Raw genomic sequence first — 27,219 nt, forward strand, 5'->3', positions numbered from 1 at the left:
GACACCACCCTTATGGCAGAAAGTGAAGAACTAAAGAGCCTCTTGATGAAAGTGAAAGAGGAGAGTGAAAAAGTTGGCTTAAAGCTCAACATTCAGAAAACGAAGATCATGGCATCCAGTCCCATCACTTCATGGCAAATAGATGGGGAAACTGGAAACAGTGGCAGACTTTAATTTTTGGGCTCCCAAATCACTGCAGATGGTGACTGCAGCCATGAAATTAAGATGCTTACTCCTTGGAAGGAAAGTTATGATCAACCTAGATAGCGTATTAAAAAGCAGAGACATTACTTTGTCAACAAAGGTCCATCTAGTTAAGGATATGGTTTTTCCAGTGGTCATGTATGCATGTAAAAGTTGGACTATAAAGAAAGCTGAATGCTGAAGAATTGATGCTTTTGAACTGTGGTGCTGGAGAAGACTCTTGAGAATTCCTTGTATTGCCAGCAGATCCAACCAGGCAATCCTACATGAGACCAGTCCTAGGTGTTCATTGGAAGGACTGATGCTGAAGCTGAACTCCAATACTTTGGCCACCTGATGTGAAGAGGTGATTCATTGGAAAAGACCCTGATGCTGGGAGGGATTGGGGGCAGGAGGAGAAGGGGACGACAGAGGATGAGATGGCTGGATGGCATCACCAACTCAATGCACAGGAGTTTGGGTGACTCTGGGATTTGGTGATGGACAGGGAGGCCTGGCTTGCTGCAGTTCATGGGGTTGAAAAGAGTTGGACATGACTGAGCGACTGAACTGACTGATCCAAAGTGCCCTTCAGTGGGTGAAACTGACAAGGAATGTCTGCATTCTTTAGGTTCCACAGTGAAGATGTTCTGTTCCCCACAAAGCAGTTTGAGTCATCTGGCTGCTATGTAGGTGACAATAATATAGTCTTGGTATCAGTTGGGCATAGATACAATGAACACTTTTCTAAAACATGCAACTGAAAGACAAGTTGAAGTATAGACTAACCTTTTAATTCATATACTTAATACCAATCTGGGCAATAGCAAAATCAGAAGGCTACATATGCAGGTTTTTTTTTTTTTTTTTTTTTTTTAATACAACCAAGACATTTTAAATACAGGCACAAAACAAATGAATAACTAGGAATCATGGATTTCCTTAGAAGCTGGATCTTGAACATAATTTTAAATTGTTTCCTGTTTTATGTCTTTCATTACTTCATCCTAATTTTTGCTCTTTTGGTCAGTCTCTGTAATTTGGCTAAATTACAGAGATTTTTCTAAGAAATTTCAGCTGTTTTTTTCCCCCACCTTACATTTACAAAGATTTATCATTGTGTTTTAAAATAACTTAATATTCTCAGGTGTCTTTTATCTATATATTACGTTTTTTCCTACTGCCAGTTCTTGATCCTGCTTATTGTTGACTTGACGGAGAAAAGCATGTCTTTTAACTATTGCCAGGAACACTGTCACTACAGACCTGAGGCCACTCTTTACCTGGTTCTGTGGGGATGAAGGGAAACTGCACGAAGCATGGGCCCTGAGCCAGACTGCCTAGCTCGGATTCTGACCTCATCAGTTATCAGCTGTAGCCGATGACCCTTGGCACATTACTTAACCCTTCAGTGCCTCAGAGTCTTCATCTGTAAAATGAGGATAAAAATGGCACTTAACTCACAGAGATGTTATGGAGATAAATTAATTTTCATAAAGTAATTGGAGTTTCTGGCAGATAGAAGGCACTATATACATGCCTTTAAAATAATTTATATTTCCTTTTCAGTTTTTTTTAAGTTTTTCTATCTTTAGGGCTATATCCTTTATCTTGAACTTGGAAGATCTGAAATATAGATCCTCTCTATAGCCCATCTGATACGTGACTATTCCATGTTGGGTACAGATAAAACAGTTCTTCCAGGTATCTTAGTATTTCATCTACAAACTGGTAATATCTCTAGTCCTATCTGCCTCACAGGATTGCTCTGAAGATAAAACAATACAAGAAAGGAACCTGAAGAGTTGAGTGTAACCATGTTTTTAGGCACCTTGTGGACATAAGGACACATATAGACTCTTATAATATTTCTAAGATTCTGGAAAAATAAGGGCATTCTATAAAGTTAAATTACTCCACATTAAAATTAATCCAGAAAAGGGGCCAAGATGCGTATCATTACGAGCCTGAAATGAAATCACAGTGTGTATGTGATCTGTAGTATGAAGGCTGACCAAACTAAGGCATTTTTGTGTTTAATCAAAGAAATTCTGCATTAAAAAATAAACATGAAACCTAAAATTAGTGATATTTTCACTTCTGAGAATGATTCAGCTCAATTTAGGAATTCATGGTTTCTAGCAATATACCACACAATCTAAGAGCTCATTTATTATAGATAAGAACACATTTGAATCCCAGCCTTTATCAGCAGACCATGCGGAAGGTGACGCTATCTGGCTAAGTTGCCAAAGATTTCTTACAATGTCTCAAATACATGAGTTTTTATGAATAAGAAACATTTCCTGTTAATTAATATTTTAGGCTCAAGTTAAAAAAAAAACTTTCTGGGCATGGAATTCTAGTGTCCTTTTCAGAAAATTGTTCTAAAAGTACATTAAAAAAATTCACACATCATTTACATCTTTAAATAAGTCCTTTACCTGAAATGGTACAATAAATGGTTTGAGTTAGTTAAGTGACATCATTTGTAAGCCCCTTAGGGATTTTATCATGGAGTCTTTACTGAAGTAGGATCTCACCAAATAACTACAGATAGAAAAATATATGTCATCTCTGGTCAGCAACTGGCAAGCTTGGATGTGTAAAAAAGTGTTAAATGCTTTCAATAATCCCTGTGAATGCCAAGAAGAAACGCAATTTGAAGCCAGCTGAACAGAATACAAGGGGAGACAGGAGGGCAGCTGGGGAGTCCAGTCTGCACAACTGGCTGCCACTCCAAAGAGAGGTGACCTGTGCCCTCCAAAACAGCCCACACACCCGCCTGTTAAAAGAAATGCCAACACTTTTTTGGAAACTAAACACATTTTAATAGAAAACAAAATACAAAATAACTCTTTTCAGAAAACAGAAATATTTAATCCTTTTCCCACAAATTAGAAGTCGCTTCATCCTCAGAGCATAGTTTTCGATGTGTGTGTTCGTACTTAAGATTTGTTTCACAGACTGTTCGTTAAACTGCTATTGCAAAGCAGGTGGGAGGGATGATCTCAGGAGGAAAAGATGCTGGAAAAGCCACACCTCGGAATCATTGGGAAATTCAACATTTTTTAATTCTTTCTTTTGACTTTTCACTTCTAATTATTTTCATTTCTTTACCACAATCCGTCCTTTCGGGGAAGAAAATTGTTAACAGAAGTGCAGCCACAAAAAGACTCTTTCTTTCCCACCATTGCTGTAAGAGCCCAAGACTTTCTCAGTCAAATCTGCCCACCCACTTCTAGAAGCATGTCAGCTGGAGTGACCCAACTGCCCCCCAGGAATTTTCCCTTTCTCCCAATACACTGTGCGACCAAGTTCTCTGAATTCCCTGAACCTCAAAATTCCAAGTATCACAGCCAGTGCCAGGAGTAAAACCTGAAAGATGAGAGCAGAGAAGGCCCCCTCTGCCAGTGCTAGGTTTCCTCTTCTCAATAATAATTATAATAACAATAATAAAAAATCCTGGTTCTTTGTAATCACAGAAAAGGAAAGACGTTTGCCAGGATGACCCTGCCCCCTTTCCTAATTCTCACTCCCACTTTCCTACCTGTATAGAGTCCCTCCCACCCAGTGACCCTGTGGCACTGCTCCCGGGGAGGGTGCCTGGCAAACATCCTCAGGTCAAGTGCAGCCCCAGCGAGGCAAGGGCACCTTGGCGCCAGAGATAGGGAGAGGCCACACGAGGACACAGTGGGATCTCCGTGATTCCTATCTCACGTTTGCTCCCCATCACCACCCTTCCTGCCCCTATCCTTCCACACTTCGGGGCTAAGTGGAGAGTGGTGGTTTCAGGACATCTGCAGGGCAAGGGGGGACACGGGGAGTCTTTCACAGTCAGTCAGTGATTCCGTCTGTCCTAAGACTTGCCATATGGAGCCCTTCGCACGCCCCAGTCTGTCATATCAAAGATCCAAATCAATGTTCCTGATTTTCCTGTGTGATTCCAGTCACCAGCAGGAGGTTGCAGGCCATGAACTGCACACTCAGCACATTACTCATCTGGCCGGTGTAGACGCCCACGAGCTCGCTGGACGAGCCGTCGGCGGGTGTGCTACAGTGCGCGCTTCGGATGTCCCAGACACGCACGGAGTTGTCCATGGACGCGGATGCGACCAGACTGCTGTCTGGGCTGAAGGTCAGGCTGGTGATGTTGTCCGTGTGGCCCCGCAGCTCTTTGTAGAGGGTCCCGGACGCCAAGTCCCACAGCTTCAGCCTCTGGTCCTCACCCGCTGATGCCAGGTACTTACCGTTGGGGGAAAAAGCCAGGGAGAGCACAGGGCCGCGGTGGCCAGTGAAGAGTCTCACTGAGTTCCCCTGCTGAGTGCTCCACAGCCGCACCGTTTTGTCGGTTGAGCCCGTGGCTAAGTAGTTTGAATTGGGGTGGAACTTGACGCAGTCCACGTCTGCCAGGTGCCCAGCATAGATTCGCAGTGGGTACGTCCGATCAAATGACCACAGCCGGGCCGTGCGGTCATGGGACCCGCTGGCGAAGTACAGGCTCTGCGGGCTGATGTCCAGGTCCCACACAGGGTAGGCATGGCCCTGGTACAGCACGGTGTTGGTGAAGCTGCCCAGGTCCCAGTACCTGATGGACATGTCCTCAGAGCAGGAGAGCAGCCCCGAGCTGTCCTCGAGGAACCTGGTGCTGTACACTGGCCCGCAGTGTCCCCGCAGGACCTTCATCTCCGTGCCTGCATTGTCGTCCTCGTCATCCTGGGGGCAGTGGGGACACACACAAGAGAAGAGTGTTTAGCGGTCTGCCACGGAAAACAAAATGTCCAGAAACAAAGCGACCTGCTTGGGAAACAGCATTTACCCAGTAAATGACTCTGTCCTTCAGGATGACCCCAGGATAGCACCTTGTCTCCTACAACTTACAAATCTGCTTTCTTTAAATTCACCTTGCAGCTAACACTATAGCGAGGCTACTACTTCAGAGTAATGACCATGGACCTTACTCTTACGCTGAGGACAGACTTCAAAAGTCAATCACTCGAAAAAATTTATTTTTGATTTTATGTTCTTTGATCTTATGTTCTTTTATTCTACAGGCATGTCTTCACCTGTCAGTCTTGGCTGCTTTGTAGGCCACAGTGCTCCCTGTTTCTAGTCCATTAAGAAAAATCACCTCCACAGCTGGGGTCAATGATGGTGGCAGATGTGGTTTCATCTCAAGATGCATACAGAACCACTGTGGGAGTTTAGCCAGAAATAAACCCTGGACATATCACAGAAATAACCGTCGGCTAGGAAAGTGCAGTCATCGGTAACTTACCCCCATGCCCTGTAACCAGACATGAATGGCTGGTATCCAAAAAGAAAGAACAGTTTTGAAACCGTGACCTTCTGGGTCGGCTCAAATATTTCCCCAAAGTAAAACAGGAGGCAAGGATTCAGAATTCCTCTCAGAGTCAAGTTACTCTTGTGATTCCTGGAAATAAACCCCTATGTGTGGGGATAAGAAAGACAACTCCTGGTAAAAGGGGCAAGGGGTTGTGGGGGAGGCCCCCTGCTGCACGCCCAAGCATATTCTCTGGGTTCAAATCTACTTTCCTTTCATTCTCTCAAAGACAAGCTCCTTACAACTGCAACTATCTCAATCCTGGAGTTCATAAAGTCAAATGAGTTTCGGTTATACACTGGACGAATAAAGACTTAAAATGAAGCTTCCTGAACGAAATGGGCCTTGCTGGCTTAGAAATAAATACCTTTGTGAGCCTTTGTACAGAAAAAAGCCATTCTTTTAATTTCTATTTAAAAACTATTAAATTAAAAATAGAACGAATGCCTCCAATGTATACATTTTTGAGAAAAGAGAAAATAAACATTGATGTTCATGGATATTCAAAATGGCTATTCCAGATAATCAACACTGAAAATACATAAGCATTTGGGAGCTTAAGGTTCTACTGAGATTACCAAGAATATTAGTAATTTTTCTTTCCAAAGAGGTTACAATAATACTTTAAAATTTCAGGCATGACTCACTGCTCTACACCAGAGTTTATCTCTGAGGCTTAAGACATCTTCGTTTGGAGCAGGAAGTCCTGGCAGTAGGTCCTGCCTCTGAGTGCTCAGGGACAGAGGAGGACGCACTGGGAGGCAGCTGGACTTCTCAGGGGCCCCATGACTGTCCTGAGCCTGTGGAAAGTGCCTGTTGACTCTATAAACCAAGAAATAGGGAAACTAGAATAGCCCTGCAGGCTGGCCCTATCAACTCCCTGCCAGGACCACAGCTTAAAATAGTTTGGCCACATTTTCTTCTGTGGGTCAGCCAGCCCCACAACGGCCTCTCAGTGCAGTTGAGCTGAAACCCTGAATAAGCAATGGGTCACCCAAGCCTGACCACGCAGACCCCTCCCATCCCTCCCATGCTAATAGGACAACATCCCAAATGTTCTACAACTGTCTAACCCTGCCCCCCACCACAGTAAATTCTACCCCAGATGCATCCCAAATATGAATTAATTTGTAAAGTACATTCATGTAATAATAAACTGTACTATATACATTTAAGATATGCTTAAAATAGAAATTTTAAAAGAGTAAGAAAAAACCAGCTCTTTGAACACTACAGTCTGCTGACCCTGCCTTAGACCAAGGAGCCCCGAGTCTGCTTCTGGACTTGTGTCCCCAGTGCCCTAGTTACAGCACAGTGAGTCCTGGGTCAGGGTGCTTGGGGATCTGAACAAGCCTTGGGCTGCTCTCCAATCAGCTACCAATGGAGCCGAAAGAGATTAAATATGGCTGGGCTTGGGAGAGGGTGAGACCTGGAAGCAGGTGAGACGCCGCGACTGTGAGCAGACAGCGGCCTGATCGAGGAGAGAAACAGCGGCTGCCGCCAGTGTAAACGGACATGTGCTATATGGTTCCTAAGGCTTAGGACAAAAAGGCAGAATGTAACAGACTTCATTAACATTTTGAAAATACTGCTTACATGCAGAATGATAATATTTTGGCTACAATGAGTTGAAAATACAGTATTAAAATTGATACCAGCTACATCTTACCTTTTTAATGTGATGATGAGAAAAACTTAAATTACACATATGGCTCACACTATATTCCTATTGGCTAGCATACATCTATGACAGTCTGGTACACAAACTACAGAACTGACTATTATTGACAACACTGACTTTACTTTTCAAACTTAAAGATGACCAGGTTGGGGCAGAATGACCAAATGTTAAATGAACTGAACACAGGAGCTACATTGCTGGGCTGAGGTTGCAGGGAGGCTGGTGTCCTATCCACATAACTGGAAAGGAGGGCAAGTCCTCCTTTCTGGTACCTGTGGTTTTATCATGCTGCATAAATATTAAAAACATGCAACTGCCAACTGACAAGCTCTCTCCGTCGTCCAGTATGTCGCAAAGTGTGAGGGAATGGAAACTGTAATCAGAAATCTTCCAGCAAACAAAAGCCCAGGACCAGACGGCTTCACAACTGAATTCTACCAAAAATTCAGAGAAGAGCTAACATCTATCCTACTCAAACTCTTCCAGAAAACTGCAGAGGAAGGTAAACTTGCAAACTCATTCAGTGAGGCCACCATCACTCTAATACCAAAACCTGACAAAGATGCCACAAAAGAAGAAAACTATAGGCCAATATCACTGATGAACATAGATGCAAAAATCCTTAACAAAATTCTAGCAAACAGAATCCAACAACACATTAAAAAGATCATACATCATGACCAAGTGGGCTTTATCCCAGGGATACAAGGATTCTTCAATATCCACAAATCAATCAATGTAATTCACCACATTAACAAATTGAAAACTAAAAACCATATGATTATCTCAATAGATGCAGAGAAAGTTTTTGACAAGATTCAACATCATTTATGGAAAAAACCCTCCAGAAAGCAGGAACAGAAGGAACATACCTCAACGCAATAAAAGCTATATATGACAAACCCTCAGCAAACATTATCCTCAATGGTGAAAAATTGAAAGCATATCCCCTAAAGTCAGGAACAAGACAAGGATGCCCACTCTCACCACTACTATTCAACATAGTTTTGGAAGTTTTGGCCACAGCAATCAGAGCAAAAAAAGAAATGTCCACCAGAAAATTACTAGAGCTAATCAATGAATATGGTAAAGTTGCAGGATATAAAATCAACCACAGAAATTCCTTGCATTCCTATACACTAATAATGAGAAAATAGAGAAATTAAGGAATTTCCATTCACCATTGCAACAAAAAGAATAAAATAATTAGGAATATATCTGCCTAAAGAAACTAAAGACCTATATATAGAAAACTATAAAAACGGTGAAAGAAATCAAAGACGCCACAAATAGATGGAGAAATATACCATGTTCATGGAGCAGAAGAATCAATACAGTGAAAATGAGTATACGACTCAAAGCAATCGAAATATTCAAATGCAATCCCTATCAAGCTACCAATGGTATTTTTCACAGAACTAGAACAAATAATTTCACAATTTGTATGGAAATACGAAAAACCTCGAATAGCTAAAGCCATCTTGAGAAAGAAGAATGGAACTGGAGGATTCAACCTGCCTGACTTCAGGCTCTACTACAAAGCCACAGTCATCAAGACAGTATGGTACTGGCACAAAGACAGAAATATAGATCAATGGAACAAAATAGAAAGCCCAGAGATAAATCCACACACCTATGGACACCTTATCTTTGACAAAGGAGGCAAGAATATACAGTGGATTAAAGACAATCTCTTTAAAATAAATAAAGCGAAAAAAAAATTAAGGGAAAAATATATTACTGATAAAATGAAAAAAAAAAAAAAAAAAAGTGGGAGGGCAGTCCCGCTCTCCACTCTGCGCGTTTCTACCATGAGGCGGCTACCAGCACTGGGGTGACTGAAGCAGCAGTGCTGGGCCATCAAACAAATTCCCGAGGCTAATCAAGATTACCTTCCAGTGCAAACGGCAGAAGCTGAGGGCAGTGCTGTAAATCCAGTTGAATTGGGGGTAATTTTATGCTTACACAGATGATTTTGGTTATTGCTCTTGATTTTTTAAAAAATGAGATAAAATTCACATATTATAAAATTCAGTGGTAGCCAGGGGGGGATTCTTAAAAATTTTTATTTTAATCTAATGTTCTTTCCATCTTTGCAGCTATCTTTCTACCTTTGCTATCTTCCTTTATATTAATACCTAGACTAATCCTCAAACCAGTATCATATCATCAAAACTAGTAAGGTCAGCAGGAATAATTTTTCTAAATAGAAAATTCAGAGTAGATGAGGGCAGTATCCCTCACTGCATGTGAAGAGCCCCTAAGAAGCTAGAACTGTCCCCAATGAAAAGAAACTTAATAATTCAAATATGCAATGAAAAGTATTCTAGAAGGCACTACAGATTCTAGAAATCAAAGTTTGTGCATCAGAATTTAGATTCTTTGTTCATCATAACAAACTCCTCTAATTTTCCTCTCTCAACTTCAAGAAGCAAAGACTCAAAGGCCATGCTAACTGGAAAATGACTCAGAAAACAGGAATAGGTGAAAAAGGCCGACTTTGTACATCCAATATTCTTGACATCCTTATCAGCAACTGAAAATTAACTTGAATGACTTTAAGAAAACCCTTAACCTTTCAACCTAGTGCAAAGAATTTTCCATCCAAAGTAAGCTGAGTCTGAGCTACCTGAATTCCAATGGTGACATGACAAAGGTATTCTCCCTGCAAATTCCGAGGCACCACTCTCAGGCAAGGTGAACTCTATGAAGTTCCACGTCTATTTCCCTTTGCCTTCGCTTTTTCTGAACCAGTGCTTCTCAGTGACCTGAAACTCAGGCCACTAGGCCTGCCCTTTCCAATGACCACCCCCAATCAAAGCAAACAAGATCATTACGCTGACTGCCGGACGAAAACAGGGCACCCTGGAGAAGTCAGAGGACTGCACTGCTGTGAAAGGCCAAGGGCACCCAGGGTCGGCGGGGAGGGGAAAGAGAAACAGCATCCTAGTTTACTCTTGGGAAACAGCTATATACCTTTTGACCCAGTAATCCTACTTCTGATTGCTTATATATGTACACATGCACACTCACACACATAGCTAAAGGTCTTTAGGCTCAGCAATGATATCCACATTTCAGGTAGTAACACATACTGACCATTCGTTAATGATGTTCAGCTCACATTAACATTTTCCTCTTGGCCAAGGCTGGCCATTAGCAGGAATTCACTGGTTACAGGTTACCAGGCATTAGTCTGGCATTAGTTATATGGTGAGGAATATAATGAAGTCCATTTGCTGTAACATCTGTCATGTTTGGTAAGAATACTCGAAGCACATTAGTAAGGCAGGTACAGGGAAGAAAAACTGATATGCCTACCTCCTCCTCTAGGAAATCACAAGCCAAGTGGATGCGGGACACATTTACGTGATGGGGTTCGGACTTTAACTTCTTAGAACGTAGACTCCACAGTTTTATACAGGAGTTGTCAAAGCCTGCTGCGAGCAGCTTGCTATCTGGGGAGACCTCTGCAGTGTTCAGCAGCTGCTCTGTGTTGTAGAAGGCGTAGAAGTAGATGGTGGTGAGGGAAGGGGGACCGTCCTTGACGCGCTTGATGCTCTCCTGCAGGAGCTCCAGCGCAGCCTCATTCTGCAGGATGGGCGCTGGCATGTCGGCGGGCTCCAGGCCACCACCCTCGCCGCGGGAGGAGCCACCACTGGCGTAGAGCTGGTAGTCCGTCCTCTTGGCGGGCTGCACATCCAGATGGATGTGCCAGGCGAGGATCCTGCACAGCGCGGCGTTGTTGTCACTCTGGAGGTAGCGGAGAAGGTAGTTGTAGCTGTCTTCCTGCAGACGAACCACGTACTTGTTGTCCAGGAAGGCTCGCAGCCGGAAGTTAGACAGGATGTCCTGGATGGTCTGAGTGGTCTGGAGCTGCTCGATGACATCCTTCTGGCTGGCGTTCTGCAGAAACATTCCATGGAAGCGGCTGTAAAAGCTTTCCACTGTGCTCTTCGGACTATTCTGGATCAGGTTGAGGTGGAGGTAGACAAAGAGAGGGTAGAGGAGAGGCATCACTTCATGGCTGTGCTGGGAGTCAGAATCTGTAAGGAAAAAGAAGTGACGCCTTTATAACCAGCATGGTCTCCTGTGGAGTGCACAGTCCCCTTCTGGCCAGGACCCTACTTTCTGAGGCTATGGATTGAAGTATAAGCCCAACACAAAATTTTGGAAACTTGAAGCCAAAGCCTTTGGACCAAGGAAGGAAGATCACAGACCCAGAAGGCCAGCAAACCTGGAATTTGATGCCCAGAGGCTAAACAGTGTGCCTCTTCTCACACACATTCAAAGGAGCTTGTATCCAGGCCTTTGGGTTAGTGTTTTCCCCAACGCATTAGCGTTGCTCAAATTGGGATCTCAGACCTTGCAGAGACCCTACATGGATTCTGGGGAGACTGAGTTCTTCACAGAAACTTTAATTTGATACTTTAAAAAGTAAACACAGATAAATTCAGAATTATCTGGGTGGTCTTTAGCAAGTACTGGCATACAGTCTTAGTGCTCTTATCTCTTGCAGTAACATCAAAGTTCTTAGTTCAGTGGGTTCACTTACATGTACAGACTCCTGGTCGACATGTCCCAGTGTTAAGACGACATTGCTCATCCCTAAGTGTCTCACACCTGTCAGTGTAGTCATTTAGATTTTGTTGGTTAAAAAGGACAACTTCTCTTTGCAGCGGTAATTTATAAGAGGAATATTTTCACATCATTAAAACTAAATAATTTGCCAATGTGAGACTTAAACACCATGAAACCACATGGCAAAGAATGTTCACATTAGTGTCCAGTTTTGTCACAGGCTGATGAGAACAGCACCGAGGTGTGTGTGTGACACCTGAGTGAGGGAAGGCAGAGAGCTGTGACAGAGCAAAGGCTCCACAGCCACGTGGACAGAGGCAAGTGGCCAGCAAGGAGGCATGCCTGTGCACCGGCACCTCGGTCCATGTGGAGCAGTGAGCTATTTATGGCAAAATCCATCTGTTACATTCACTGGCTAATCTGAACTTTAGTTTTTGTGATTTTGCTTATACTTTATTTGTAAATGAGTTAAGGTTCAAACAAAATAAAGGAAGCATAAAAGTTTCCTATCTAGTGTAATGTCTGTATGTACCTAAGTAAATAATACAAAAATGCTTTAATTTAGCACTTATATAACATTCTGATAGCATTTTCTTTTTTTATTCCATGGAAAGGAATCCACACCTGTCTCAAGACTCAGGAATACTGAATTAGGGCACTTATCTCTCTAATCAGAAGGGAGATGATTCCAGCATGCTACCTCTGCTTAATGCTCTATTTCATCTTACCATAGGTGAATTAACTGCATAGTATGTGCATTTAAGGATAAACATGCCCCCACTCAAACGCATTCTTACAAGACGAACTTCAATTACAGCGATCCCACACTGAATTAGGGCTGCTGCCCAGCTGCTGCAGGCTCCTGCCTCTGAGCCAACAGGCGCAGGGTGCTCTGGTGCTGGCCCTGGGTGACTGAGCCTGACTGCTGCAGGGAGGCTGCACTGCTGCTCCACAGGGGGAAAGGAGAGTGTGTCTGCAACAGAGGAGGTCACTTATGGCATCTTAGTGCTACCGTCCCTGAGGTGAAAGTGAATAAACAAATGCAGCAATCCAACCAAGGCAGGACTAGTAGTGGTCCAGACCCTTCAGGAACGAAGGCTTGTGTCATCCCACCATGTAAAGAACCAGGACCAGCTGAGGTGCTAACTAAAGGTAAAAGCAATGCTGGATAGGGAGTAGAAGGGAGCTGAAGACCAGCTCTGACCATGCGACTAGCTTCAGACCCCAGAACTGTAACTATTATGAGTACTCCTCCTCATTTTATTATGAACACGTTGGTGTGAGTATCTGTACGTAAGCAAATATCTTTGTTTTCTTTCTTTTCTTATCCCCTTACCACAGAATATAAGTTACACTGACTTTGCGTCACAGTATTTACTCCTTTTTTGGCTGTGCCACATGGCATGCAGGGTCTTAGTTCCCTGACCAGGGACTGAACCCATGTCCCCTGCAGTGGAAGCACGGAGTCCTGACCACTGGGCCACTAGGAAGTCCCTATATCATAGCATTCAAATCACAGAGTTTCAAGAAGAGTAAACATTACCTGCGGACTTTGTTTCTTCTTCTGAGAAAGTGATTAGGGAATTCTTGGTTGTTGTTCAGTTGCTAAGTCTCGCCTGACTCTATGTGACCCACACGGACTGCCAAACTTCCCTGTCCTTCACTATCTCCCACAGTTGGCTGAAATTCATGTCCATTGAGTCAACAATGCAATCTAATCATCTCATCCTCTGCTGCCCCCTTCTCCTATTGCCTTCAATCTTTCCCAGCATCGGGGTCTTTTCCAATTAGTCAGCTATTCGTACCCAGTGGCCAAATATAGCTGTACTTAGTGTTAGGCAGAATTATGACCTTGTTAATCATCTTTATTTGGAGAGTAATTATCTTTTAAGAAGATGGGTATGGGTGCCAAGTTCATAGTGGGTAGACTTATGATGGTTAATTTTATGTGTCAATGAGGCTAGGACACAGCACTTAGATATTGGGTCAAACATTCTAGATGTTTCTGTGAAGGAAACTTTTTAGATGAGATGAACATTTCAATCAGTAGACTAAGCAGAGTGGGTTCCCCTCTGTATGTGGGTGGGACTCATCCAATCAGCGGAAGGTTTTAGGAGCACAAAGAGGAGAGGGAATTCCCCCAGCAGACCGCTTCTGGACATGGACTGTGGCTCTCCTGGGCAGGCTCTGCAGGCCTGCCCTGAAGATTTTGGACTTGTCAATCATGTGAGCCAACTCAAGATAAATCTCTTTCTTTATATATGCATTCCATTCTATTGGTTCTGTTTCTCTAGAGAACCCTGACTAATAAAGATTTTGGTATTTCTTTGAATACTATAATTCTTTAGAAGACCTCTGGAAAATTTCAATCTCAAAATACTAACAAGAAGATGCAATTTTATCAATCAGACATTCAATATGTTCTACTGGGGTGAAGGGCTGTTTTCAACTCCTTACAATCTTAAGTTTCAGGCTTATTTTTGAAAATGAGAGGTATTTTAATTTACTAAGCTCAGAATAAAAAAACACAAAACACTAGCCATCTAGAAACAGGGATGCAGTACTTTAAAAATTCCCATCAACATATCTGGAACAAGGTGAGATTAACTTGAAGTTTTAGCTCAATTTTAATCTTGTTCCCTTGTAATCATAATATACACCTTATGTTTTACTGAAAGGACACTAAGTCAAACAAACACCAGTCCTCATTCCCTGGCCTTTCTCCACAGGGTTAGGCCTTCAGACACAACCCAACACCTTCCTTTGTTTGTAGGCAGCGCCACTGACCTGACCCTTTGCATCCACGCCTGTGAGCTCCTCTTCCTACCTTGCTCTTCAAAGGCTTACCTCGCTTTAAGGAACTAACACTGCATGTATGCCTTCTATGAGCCAGGCACTTACACCCAAACTGTATCCAAGAGTCCCAGGTATCCCCAGGTTCAGATCCAGAATGACTGACTCCAGTCTATGCTCTGCCTACTGAGTGTCTTGGAGAAAAGGCCCCAACAGGCGAGCTCACAGAACCTCTCACCCCATGGCTTCTAGAGGAAAAACATACTGCAGGTGCTACAGCCTTAGTACTCACTTTTTCCATTATTTCCTTTAGGATTTTTCATCTCCTAGCCTTTAATTTGTACTTTCCCACAGCTGATGCTGAGTTCTGTACCTTACATGCTACGCAGCAGGATGCCATCATCCTAACCATATAAAAAGTCAAACCTGACTTATTTCTGCCCAGGATACCTCCCCCTGCCCCCCACTCCAAGCCCGTCATTCTCAGCTCTCCCTCCTTTACTCCTGGATATCCCACCTTGACGATGGAACTATGGACTCAAGACACTGTTTTCCACTTCCGCAGCCCTGTCTCCCTCCTCAGGGCCTCTGTGCACTTGGGCTGGCCTCCATCGCCCCTTAACACACACTCTGTCCACTGCTCCCATACCCACAGTCACACCTGGGCCTGTCTCCATCACGCAGGATGAAGGTCACACATCTAAGCCAGTGGTCAAATCCTGCCTCCATTCTGTCTTTATCTCCAATCTGAAAGCCCATTTTCAACACACGGCTCCTTCAAGGTTCCTGAAAGCATAATCACCACCTCTGCCACTCTGTTCATGCCTCTGCACAGAGCCCGAATCCTTCTGCTTCTCTTCCACAGATGTCTGAAATCCAAGTGCTAATGTAAAGCCTACCCTCCTAAAGAAGGCCGCCCCTAACTGCCACACCCCAACCTCTCTCTCCCTTCACTTCAAGTGCGGACTCAATACCCCGCGACTGGTGCTATACTGGTCCATGGAAACACCTCCCCTACAGTCACATTCCATGCAAAAACTGTGACTGTCAGCCCTCTTAGGATTAATCACCAATTCAGATTAATGACTGTATGTTATACTTCTATCCTGGAGCTCAGGAGATAATTATTCATTTGATTTGGCTGACTACTCTTCAGAGACCCGATGGTAGAGAAGAATGTTCCAGGAAAAAGCATTCTGTAAGGAAAAACCATATATATTCTCCCTCTCAAAATAACCTGTGACCAAGAACTGAAAAATTAAAACTTTCTCAGTTTTGAAACAAGATGAGAAATTACACAGGAAAAGGCTAATAGAGACTGTCTCAGCGACGGATTTGGAGCCCCCCAAGTTGTCTGGCTCCTCCATCAGAGGGCAGGCCCCCCCCCAACACACTCTACTGTCACCCCAGCCCCAGTGCGATCAGCGCCTCATGCACATGCAGTCTGAATGGATGCAAGCGAAGGGCTCAATGAGGCCAGGCATTTCTTTCTAAACCAACTTCCTCATCACTAGATTGATGAGAAAAATCTATAACGGGGAAATCATAGCTGTATTTTAAAAACCAAGTGAAATGATTTTCTAAAAACAGATTGTAAAAAATTTTAAAAATTGCTTAAAGCCTCAAAAACCAATGCCAATAGTTAAAAATATCTCATCTCTAAGTTCTTGCTTACCTCTGACTGAAATTCTTTTTATAAATCCAATTTTTCTTTTTTTATCTTTAACCAACACAGAAAGCAACTGATCGCTGTTCTATTTAACATTCATATGATATAACGATCTTACTGGAGTTTCTTTCTTTACAGTTTAAACAGACTCTTTTTATTAAATTGTTAATCTTCACAATTTTTAAATTTCTGTAACAATTTAACAGACTATTCTCTACTTAATGAATCCCATCCCTCAACATCTGTGAAACTGATAAGACAGCCCTCTCCAGGGCTTTATTTGTAACCCTTCTCTCCTGTAACACACTGGTCATTCTGCCTAACTGCGCAGGAGATGTGGACTCTTTGCTTTAAGACACTGGCCACTGTGAGGGTGAAGTGAGATTAGAGCGCTCAGTGGTAATCAGGTGTATTACTTTGGGTTTATATACTTGATTGCTTACTAAAATTATTAACTCAAGGATTGTTCAAATAAGGAAAGAAAAATAAAACAACTTCAAAGTATGTGAACTATAATTTTCTACTAACCAATACGTGGCTAATTACTCTCCATCTGTTGAGGACAGAGAAAGTTTTTTATTTCTTGCACCTCAAGGTGTTTTGTGGAAGGAAAAGTACTCAAAAGACTTTGATTAGAACCAGAATTAACGTAGTCACATTTATTGTAATCATTGTTCCAACATTAAAGTTATAATCAGTTGTCTTAGGACTAGTCAAAATCACTTGGTTTTGTCTTTGAATAGCCTTGTTCACTCTACATATGAGGAACTAAAGGCATCAGACAGGCTACATGACTTCATTTTTAAAAGTGACAAAGTCAAACAGTGAATTATGAAACCTCATTATAATTCCTATCTACTGGTTCTGTATTTCCACGGTTATTACACCACCCACAAACTGGTCTAAATTACAACTTTCAATTTTTTGTGTTGCTGATTCATGAGTATTATTACTCCCTTGCACTTTTGGAAATAAGGGCAAAAGGCCATTTTGAGATGTCTTACTGGCAGTATAGCAACGTCCATTTCACATCTGCTGCATGTAAGGAGGCATCCTTACAGGGCTGACTGAGCCTCCACTTATTCAGCACAAGTCACAGTCATTGTGCTGAAGGCCATGGACTAGTGAATAGCATGCTCAGAGCCCTTTAACCTCCTGATTTAACTCTCAGGAGTTGCAACACACTATAAGTTTGAATACAAGACTTGTGTTCAACTACCTTTGGATCCCTGGCACCTAAACCATAGCTGGAACAAAGCGGGTTCTGAGGGAAATGTGCATCACTCCCTTTTGACAAAAAAAGGTGCTGGTGGGGAGTACTTACCAGTGAGAAAATTCCGCAGCCGTCCGAACTGTACTTCATATTGCTGGGGCTCTGCCTGGCAAGGGGCTGCGGACACTATGTTGGTACAACCAGATTCAGATTGGACTGCAGAGGAAGAGACACACAAGATGCACACAGAAAGATAATCATTAGCCTAAAATGTGGCAGGATGGGTGGCAGCTGGTGTTGCAGGGCATCAGTAGCATTGGGCCTCTCAGTACATTTTCAAAGGACGTTGGGGCCTCTGGTTAAGTATGACTGATGCATCCATCTGCCCTTCCTGACACCCAGTTTCGTGACAGCAAAGGAACAAAAGGTATGAAGCACAGGATACACGAGCCGGATGAGAGGAGAGGTACAGAGACTTGAGAGACTCCTCTGGACGCATCTGAGCACAGGACCTGGTACTGTACCATCATGTGCCCTGGGATGGGTCTATTTTCAACCTTGGTGCTGGGCATCCAGGGGGCCCTTTCAATCTAGAAATTCACATCTTGCAATTCTGAGAAATTTTCTTGAATCATTTTGTTGACTCTCTCTTGTGTCCTCTTTCTGGGACTCCTACAATTTCCAGATAGGCCTCCAGAACTGATTCTTTAACCTCTCCCAGATTCCATTTTTTATCTTTCTGGTCTACTCTGTGGGAGGCTTTCTCAACTTTCAACTCTTCTAATGATTTTTCAGTTGTACTGTCATGTAAGTACATGTACATACATAAATATGTGGTTTTGAACTATGGTATTGGAGAAGACTCTTGAGAGTCCCTTGGACTGCAAGGAGATCAAACCAGTCAATCCTAAAGGAAATCAAACTGAATATTCACTGGAAGGACTGATGCTGAAACTGAAGTTTCAATACTTTGGCCACCAGATGCGAAGAACCGACTCATTAAAAAAGAACCTTGATGCTGGGAATGACTGAAGGCAGGAGAAGGGGACGACAGACATGAGTTTTAGCAAGCTCCGGGAGTTGTGATGGACAGAGAAGCCTGGCGTGCTACAGTTCGTGAGGTCACAGAGTCGGACATGACTGAGCAACTGAACATCAACAACACAAACATTTGAACGTTCTTTTTTCCTCTCAAAATAGCATTCTCTTGTTTTAAGACCATCAGTGATGATATTGCTGAGGTTTCTCTTCTTTCTGCTGTTTGTTTTCTCCAAGATGCTTCTCATCATTTCTTTTCGCTTCCATTTTTCATGTGAAGTAGATCAGTTTCTTTTAAGGTCTGAACCAACAGTCTCTAGTTTTCTGAAAGTCAGCATCACAGAGCTGGTACGAACTCTGGGCGTGGGTTTATCACCAAGAGGACGCGGATGGCATCTTCCCGGTGATGTCTTTAGGTCTCTTCTGTTCAGCAGGGCGGTTTCACCAGGACGAGCGATAGTTAATCACTTTCCTGGTCAGTAGGTGCTTGGCTGCCAAAATTCTCAGTAATGGGAGGAGGAAGAAGGCTGGAATCTCAATACTCAGGATGTAAACATACACTTCATCACCGTTCTGTGAGTTCATGCTTTGCAAAAAGCAAAGTTCTCCTACCCTTTTTGCTGGGAGTGGGAACCTCAGGGCTGGAGAAAGGTGCCTGGGGACTGAGGAGCCATCCTTAGCAACAATCTGGACGAAACACTGACACACGCGTAATTAGGCGTGGATGTAATTTATGCAGCAAGGATGCAGGGCCATGACATACACCACACAGAGATGGGAAGACGGGTGAGAAGAATCAGTGTCCCCTCCGAAACTCTAGAGACTTGATGGAAGGCTGCACACGTAGGAACAGCCTCCTTCTGCTGCCCCTCCATGAGGAAGCCAGTCTCGAGTCCTCAGTCACGAGTGCTCACCTCATCCTCCTCTCACTCGTCTGAGCCTTTCAGCTCAGGCTGTCCTCAATTCAGACTGGATCATACCGTAGCCTTCTAAGTAGCTCCCCTGGTTCTCATCTTGGCCCTTCCTTGGTTAACACAGACACCGGAGTCATCTTCCAAAAATCCACATTTGGTACCTTGGATGCTCCCCTTCAACTCTCCCCGCTGATAAGCTCCTAACGGTTCTTTGGAAACTCAGCTCACTCTTTCTATGATTTACTATGGGAACCATTAGACCTTTTGGGAAGCCCTTTTGACCTGCTGATCCACCTGTAAAGAGTATGTTCTTTGTTTGCATAGAGGCTGAGAATCCCCCTCACAGGACTCACTATGTCACTCTCCCACGAATGCTGATTTACCTGCCTCATTTCCCAACTGTAATGGGAAGCACCTCAGAAGCCAGGATCAAGTCTCAGCTCTCTCTAGAACTTCTCAGCACCCGGCCACTGGCAGGCCTTCAAGATTGTCTGCTGAATGCAGACATAATTATTCAGATTACTCAATTAAATTATTCAGGATAAAATGTTATGATAATCACATTTCATGCTTCTTACTTTTCCTGGCAGTTTTCTAGAAGTAACAGGCAGTCTCCTGATATGCCATATCATCTAAATCAAGACAACTGAGAACACAAATTTTACAGTGGTTGCCCTACTGTCTATCAGCAGCAACACAGGTTCCAAAGAAGACAAGGCAGCAGGCACTTACCCAAGACTGTGATGCCAAGCTCAGAAGGACTTACTCATGACTGGTACACTGGCCATCTTACTAGGAACAGTAAGGCATTCAGGAATCTATTCCAAGTCCATCATCTGGCCCCGCCCTTGTCAGGGGAAGCCATCTGAGTCTGAAGGTGAGGGAGAGTGAATGAGTCTGACATGGAAGACAAGGAGGCAGATGCCTGCTGGGCTTCTTAAGAGGAGCCAGGGCTGAGCTAGAGAAAGCACTGTTATCTCAAGCTTCACCCTTGGCCATTTAAAGACGCTTATAACCAATCTAAAAGTACTGCAGGAAAAATTTCTCAAAATTTTTTCTAAAAAATCCAAATCCAATTTCAAACAACAAAAGCAAAAACACATTGAAAGTCTCAGGAATATGCGTATGATGCCAACACTTCCAACCACTTCCCAAAGGACTCATCCTGGAGAACCTGGCCTTCCATGAGTGAGGTCCAGGTGAGATGGGAGGGGCCCATGCAAGAGGGAAGAGATGACCCTGGCCCTGTTCAAGGAAGGAGAAAGTCGCACACAACATCAGGAACAGCTCAAAAGCCCTGGGATTCCAAGGTAGGACGTGTTATGATGGGCTTTCGAAGAGGCACTTGGGCCAACTGCTGCCTCTGGGAGAGGGGCAAGGTACCTGTGAGGCTGGCAGCCATCTCCTCGGTGCTCTGCGACAGCCGCAGGCCTTGCTTCAGTGGGCCGTCCGCGTCCCCGTACTGCCGGCGTTTGAGGTAGCAGGACACGGCCATCTGGATCTGCTCCGTGCGGACCCGTTTCATGACCTGTGGGGGAGTCACACGGACAGCTGGATGTCATGCATGGACAGGGGCCACCGGGCCAACTTGAGAGCCTTAATGACCAACCTCACCCTCTCTACCACCTTATCTACTGTCCCAATGACCACCTGGCCAGCTTCAATCATGGAAAATGAGAATAGCGATATTAGGTTGGTACAAATGTAACTGTAGCTTTTGTCTTGTTAAATTTGCTGATACTGAAATACATTTTTAAATAAATGTGGTTATGTTATATAACATTTTAATGACATTTCTCACCTTATTTTCTTTTTGCTAATGACTTATTACTTGCTGTTTATTTTATATTCATTTCAGACTGTGGAAATAAGGTTTGACAAAATGCAAATCTGAACAATTTTCTTATTTGAGTTCGAAATGGGTCATAAAGCAGTGGAGAAAACTTGCGCCATCAACAACGCATTTGGCCTAGGAACTGCTAATGATCAATTCGCTAACGTGGTGGTTCAAGAAGTTTTGCAAGGGAGACAAGAGCCTTGAAGATGAGAAGAGTAGTGGCTGGCCATCAGAAGTTGACAATGACCAGCTGAGAGCGATCACTGAAGCTGATCCTCTTACGACTACACAAGAAGCTACTGAAGAACTCAATGTTGACCATTTTACAATTATTCGGCATTTGAAGCAAGCTGGAAAGGTGAAAAAACTTGGTAAGTGGGTGCCTCAGGAGCTGACCCCCCCCAAAAAATCATCATTTTGAAGTATTGTCTTCTCTTAATATACACAACAACAATATACCGTTTCTCAATCAGCTTGTGCTGTGGGACAAAAAGTGGATTTTATATAACAACCAGTGATGACCAGCTCAGTGACTGGACTGAGAAGCAGCTCCAAAGCACTTCCAAAAGCCAAACTTGCACCAAAAAAAGGTCACAGTTACTGTTTAGTGGTCTGCTGCCTGCCTGATCCACTACAGCTTTCTGAATCCCAGTGAAACCGTTATATCTGGGAAGTATGCTCAGGAAATCGATGAGATACACTGAAACTGCAATGCCTGCAGCCAACACTGGTCAACAGAAAGGGCCCAATTCTTCTCCATGACAACTCCTGACTACAAGTCATACAACCAATGCTTCAAAACTTGAATGAATTGGACTACGAAGTTTTGCCTCATCCACCACATTCACCTGACCTCTCGTCAACCGACTATCACTTCTTCAAGCATCTTGACAACTTTTTGCAGGGAAAATGTGTCCACAACCAGCAGAAAGCAGAAAATGCTTTTGAAGAGTTCGTCAAATCCCAAAGCATGCATTTTTATGCTACAGAAATAAACATTTTTCTCACTGGCAAAAATGTGTTGATTGTAACAGCTCCTATTTTCATTAATAAAGATGTGTCTTAACCATTATAATCATTATAACTATAATGATTTAAAATTCACAGTCCAAAACCGCAATTACTTTTGTACCAACCTAATAATAAAGCCCCACAGGGAGAATGGTTACATGTATATGCATGGCTGTTTGCTTGAGTCCCTTTGCTGTTCACCTAAACTATCACAACATTGTTAATTGGCTATACCCCAATACAAAATAGTTAGAAAAATAGAAGCCCCACAGATATCCCCGCCAAACTCCATTTAGATCGGTGTGTTTACATTTCAGTCATGTTGTTTACCTCTTTCACTCTTGATCTGTAACACCAGGTACAGATAAGCATCAAAATAATAAGAGGACATGTATACCTATCAGAAAGTTTCTCAGGAATTCTGTTAATCTTATTCCTGGCTGCTCTGGGTCTCCACTGTCTCGTGCGAGCTTTCTCTAGTTGTGACAGGTGGACTGCTCGCTCTCTGGGCCGCACAGGTTCTCACGGCAATGGCCTCTCTCGTCGCGGAGCACCAGCTCTAGGGCACGTGGGCTTCAGTGGCTGTGGTCTTGGGCTTAGGTGCCCCACGACACGTGGGCACTTCTTGGACTAGGGACTGAACCCATATTCCCTGCACTGGCATGTGGACTCTCAATGGACCACCAGTGAAATCCTCTCATGAATTCTTATAAGGGAGGAAATGCAGGGATAATATTCAAACTAATTTGAGGTGGTAATTCAAGCTAGTTTGAAAGTTCCCCTTCAAAAGGACTATCTTCCTTGACTGCTAAATTTATGATCAACAAGGACAGAGACTCATTGGCCTTCCCTAGTGGTCCAGTGGTTAAGACTATGCGCTCCCAATGCAGGGGGCCCAGGTTTAATCCCTGGTCAGGGAACTAGGGGTTTCCCTGGTGGCTCAGATGGTAAAGAATCTGCCTGCAATGCAGGAGACCCAGGCTTGATCCCTGGGTCAGGAAGATCCCCCGGAGAAGGGAATGGCAACCCACTCCAGTATTCTTGCCTGGAGAACCTCATGGACAGAGGAACCTGGAGAGCTACAGTTCATGGGGTCACAAAGAGTTGGACATGACTAAGTGACCAAGACTTTCACTTCAGGGAATGATCCCACATGCCACAACTAAGACCTGGGCCAGCCAAACACACACACACACACACACACACACACACACACACCCCCCCCCCCGTTCACTCCAGTGATGTAAAAAATATTTTCTTCTTCATAATCAAAACATGGTGTCCACTCTGGAATGCAAATAACATTATCTGTACACAAGTGACTGTCCCCATGAAGGTGACTTTCTCTAAATCAAGAGCTTCTAATTTTTTTGTCTGTATGTGGAAGATGTGTTTTTGATCATTTATTTGGATATGTTTAAGTTTTCAGTTTCAATTATAGGCACTGGACTTCTCTTTTGTGATTTCCTCCATTTGTTTTCAGTTCAGGTCAGTTGCTCAGTCGTGTCCAACTCTTTGCAACCCCATGAATCATAGCACGCCAGACCTCCCTGTCCATCACCAACTCCCGGAGTTCACTCAGACTCACGTCCATCGAGTCGGTGATGCCATCCAGCCATCTCCTCCTCTGTCGTCCCCTTCTCCTCCTGCCCCCAATCCCTCCCAGCATCAGAGTCTTTTCCAATGAGTCAACTCTTTGCATGAGGTGGCCAAAGTTCTGGAGTTTCAGCTTTAGCATCATTCCTTCCAAAGAAATCCCAGGGCTAAAATTCCTCATATTCCAAAAATCTGTTATTCTTTAAATATTAAAGAAATTTATCCATATATAATTTTTATCCATTGAAATTTCTTTCCGTGAATAACCATATAACTGTTTTATCCAGATACAGCACCAAACAAGCTGTTCCAAAATCACTGACAAATAATCCTTGCAAACTGATTCAGGTTGACTCTTTCAAAACATAATCTGAAGATTTTTTAAAACATAATCTGAAGATTGACTTTTCAATTGTATAAAAGTCATACAATAGAACAAACAGTAAAGGCTGGAGATACGCATATACAAAAATACATATATTTATATACAAATATAAAATGTTACAACACCATAAATGTTATTTTAAACCAAGTGTATAGAATGATTATATTACCTATGCATTTCATTTCTGGATTACTAGAGACAGGATCAAATGTTTGTTAAAAAGGAGAGGCAGTGGGTCTGATATGGTTGAGTCAGTGATACAATGAAACATATAGCTAACTTCAAGAATTCTTAGTCTCCAAACTCTTCCAAAGCAGCCCAATTCCTTATATTTTAGCTGAAACTAAAGCTTTTCCAGATTTCCTACCAGCCATCTCTCATTGCCATGGGAGTGCAAACTATCAATGTATGTCCCTCAGAGTTTCAAATAAGATGGGAGTTAAGAGGTTACCTGTCCAACAGGAAAAACGTGTACACAGGACAGACATGGGAAAACTGACAGAGCAGACCCTGGAATGGCAAGTGAACCCAAGGTGGGACACTGTATATGCGTGTTTAAAGAGAAGGGGAAACGAGACAGCGAAGAGAAAGCAGCTAGAACGACAGTTATAAAGAAACACAACTGGCCCTACTGGGGATCACTAGAGACTAGTCTGTAAATACAGACTCTAACGAATTTACCCGAATTAGCTGCCCCAATGGGGTCGCACAGAGTCGGACACAACTGAGGCGACTTAGTAGCAGCAGCAACAGCTGCCCCAAACAGCAGATTCTGGCTCCAAACCACCACTTAGAACCTTCCCTGAGGGTAGGCAGTGAATCATCTGCAAGGCCATGGATCTCAAGGGGAGGAACACAGGCATTAAGTCTCTTTTACAGCTGCACTCAACTGAAATATCAGAAACATGAGCCAACTGACTTCCCTGGACTAGATTCCAGCGCACACATATTTTAAATGAAATAAATAAAGAGTTCTGCAAAGAAATCAGTCCCTCTCTCTTGACTGATTTCCCTAGATGCCATGTTTTTCAGTAACTAAATCGTTTGACTCTCTTGCGACCCCATGGACTGTAGTCCGCCAGGCTGCTCTGTCTGTGGGATTTCCCAGGCAAGAGTATTGGAGAGGGTTGCCATTTCCTTCTCCAAAGGATATTCCCTACCAAGGGATTGAACCCACGTCTGTTGCTTGGCAGGTCAATTCTTTACCACTGAGCCACCTCGATCTCCACAGTACTAACACCCATAAATGGACACATGAAGAAAATAAAAAACAAAACAAAACAAACCCTCCTTAAAATGGACCAGTCTTTTTGAGAGACTCAGGCATGAGACTAACACTGCAATTCCCTTACCTGTTTATCTTTTCTCATATTTATAAAATCTTTTAAATTTAAATTGATTTTCAATCTAATTACATCTTTTTCAGAAAATTTCAGGTTTTCTCTTAATTTTCAATTGACATAAAATATTTTAGCTTTAAAGTTAAAAATACATACATGCATACCTTTCTTTTCATATCACGTTATTAGTATTTCTGGAAACTAAAATGAGGATTCTAACCTATTGTATCTATTTCTCATGCATTAATAGTTCTCTACTATTTAATACTTCAACAAAGTTGCTACAGAAGATCAGGACAGGATTACCTTCCTGCCTCAAAGTAACACCAGGAAGGAAGAACCACAGCTGCTCTCTTAACACTCACCCTTGCAGCCTAACCCCACCCACTTATGTTCAAACGTGTGCGGTTGGAGGGGTGCTTAAAGAGATAGCCCCAGCCCAGCACTTCATGGGTTAAGGACTACCAATTCCATGAGATGCCAATAGAGCACCATGTGAATAGCATGTCTCCCCTCACCCCTAAGATACAAGGTGACAGCTCTGAGGATAAATGAGTTCAAAACAAATCCAGGCAAACTCACCACCACTATCCTCAAATCAATTCCCTAACTGAGTATATGGACAGCAGCTAGGTGTTTCTCTGTTTTTTTTTTTTAAGTGTATGTTTTCCAGTTGTAATGATGCTTAAAAACTGATAAAAATCATTTTATACTTTTAAAGTGAGATGTAAAGTGCTTACTAGGGACTCACATATTAGTTCTCTTCTCTTTCACTGCAGCATTCTACAGGCTTGCAAAATCCATGGACAGATCTTCTAAGTAGCATCTAAAAACCTAAGTTTTTGCATTAATCATCATGATTAAATGCTTTGTGGAAATATAAACCATAGCTTAAAAATAAATGAACCAGACTATCCTCGGTTTCGGTCATGTATACCTTTAAAACTTGCAGAATAACTGAGAGCTGTGCTCCTTCCCATGGAAATAATATGCCACAGAGTAAGGCCGCCAGCTGGGGGCCTAGGAAGCAATGTAAAATCTGGGAGGCGATAGGGTGGCGCAGAAATCACACAGTCCGGCAGCCAGAGGACACTAGAAATTGATCTCTAACATCAGCTGAGACCTCCATAAAGTCCCAGAAGGCTTTTCTTGTCAATTCTTTTCCCGTAGCTTCCTACCCCCAGCCACTCCAAACCTCCTTACCCAGCCAGCCAACATCAGCGAGCTATTTACTTAGACCTGAGATTCCTCAACTCTTGTCAAATCTAAGTTATTTCCCCGCATTATCTTTACATGGTCTCCAGGGTGCTGAATATGCCACCTCCCCTGCAAGCGTGTCTTCCGGCTCCCCCCTCCCATCCTCCACATTCCCTGCATCACAGCATCAGTGACACAAGACTCTCTGCTGTCTGTAGTCAGATCACGTTTCTGAGCTCAAGACTGAATGACTTCTCTACCTGGATGCTGCCAACATCTGAAATGCAATGTGCTCAAATTCTCTTCCTTCCATACTTCCTCCTTCTAGTTCTCCTAACCAGCTTAATGGTGCCACCAACCACCAACAGAGACAACAACAATAAAAACCACAAACAAAACCAACCAAACAAGCAAAAACTAGTGGCCATCTTCTCTTG

General features: G+C 43.2%; 1 protein-coding gene across 10 annotated transcripts in view; it reads right to left on the reverse strand.

Moving 5' to 3' along the window:
* Nucleotides 1-3,232: 3,232 nt before the first annotated feature.
* The window catches only part of TAF5L (TATA-box binding protein associated factor 5 like), a 29,617-nt gene continuing 5,630 nt past the window's right edge, over nucleotides 3,233-27,219 (reverse strand). For 5 of the 10 annotated variants that reach the window (XM_069572581.1, XM_069572579.1, XM_069572582.1 and 2 more), the window contains 4 exons: nucleotides 20,800-20,944; nucleotides 17,576-17,680; nucleotides 10,530-11,254; nucleotides 3,233-4,899 (listed from right to left, as the gene is read on the reverse strand). In XM_069572581.1, coding sequence (XP_069428682.1) covers nucleotides 4,102-4,899; nucleotides 10,530-11,254; nucleotides 17,576-17,680; nucleotides 20,800-20,941 — 1,770 coding nt within the window. In that variant the 5' untranslated portion in view covers nucleotides 20,942-20,944 and the 3' untranslated portion in view covers nucleotides 3,233-4,101. Of the gene's footprint in view, nucleotides 4,900-10,529; nucleotides 11,255-17,575; nucleotides 17,681-19,799; nucleotides 20,945-27,219 lie in introns of those variants that run through there. The other 5 variants (XM_069572588.1, XM_069572586.1, XM_069572584.1 and 2 more) reach the window with 5 other exon arrangements.

Source organism: Ovis canadensis, chromosome 25, assembly GCF_042477335.2.
Source record: "Ovis canadensis isolate MfBH-ARS-UI-01 breed Bighorn chromosome 25, ARS-UI_OviCan_v2, whole genome shotgun sequence".
NCBI classification, from domain to species: domain Eukaryota; kingdom Metazoa; phylum Chordata; class Mammalia; order Artiodactyla; family Bovidae; genus Ovis; species Ovis canadensis.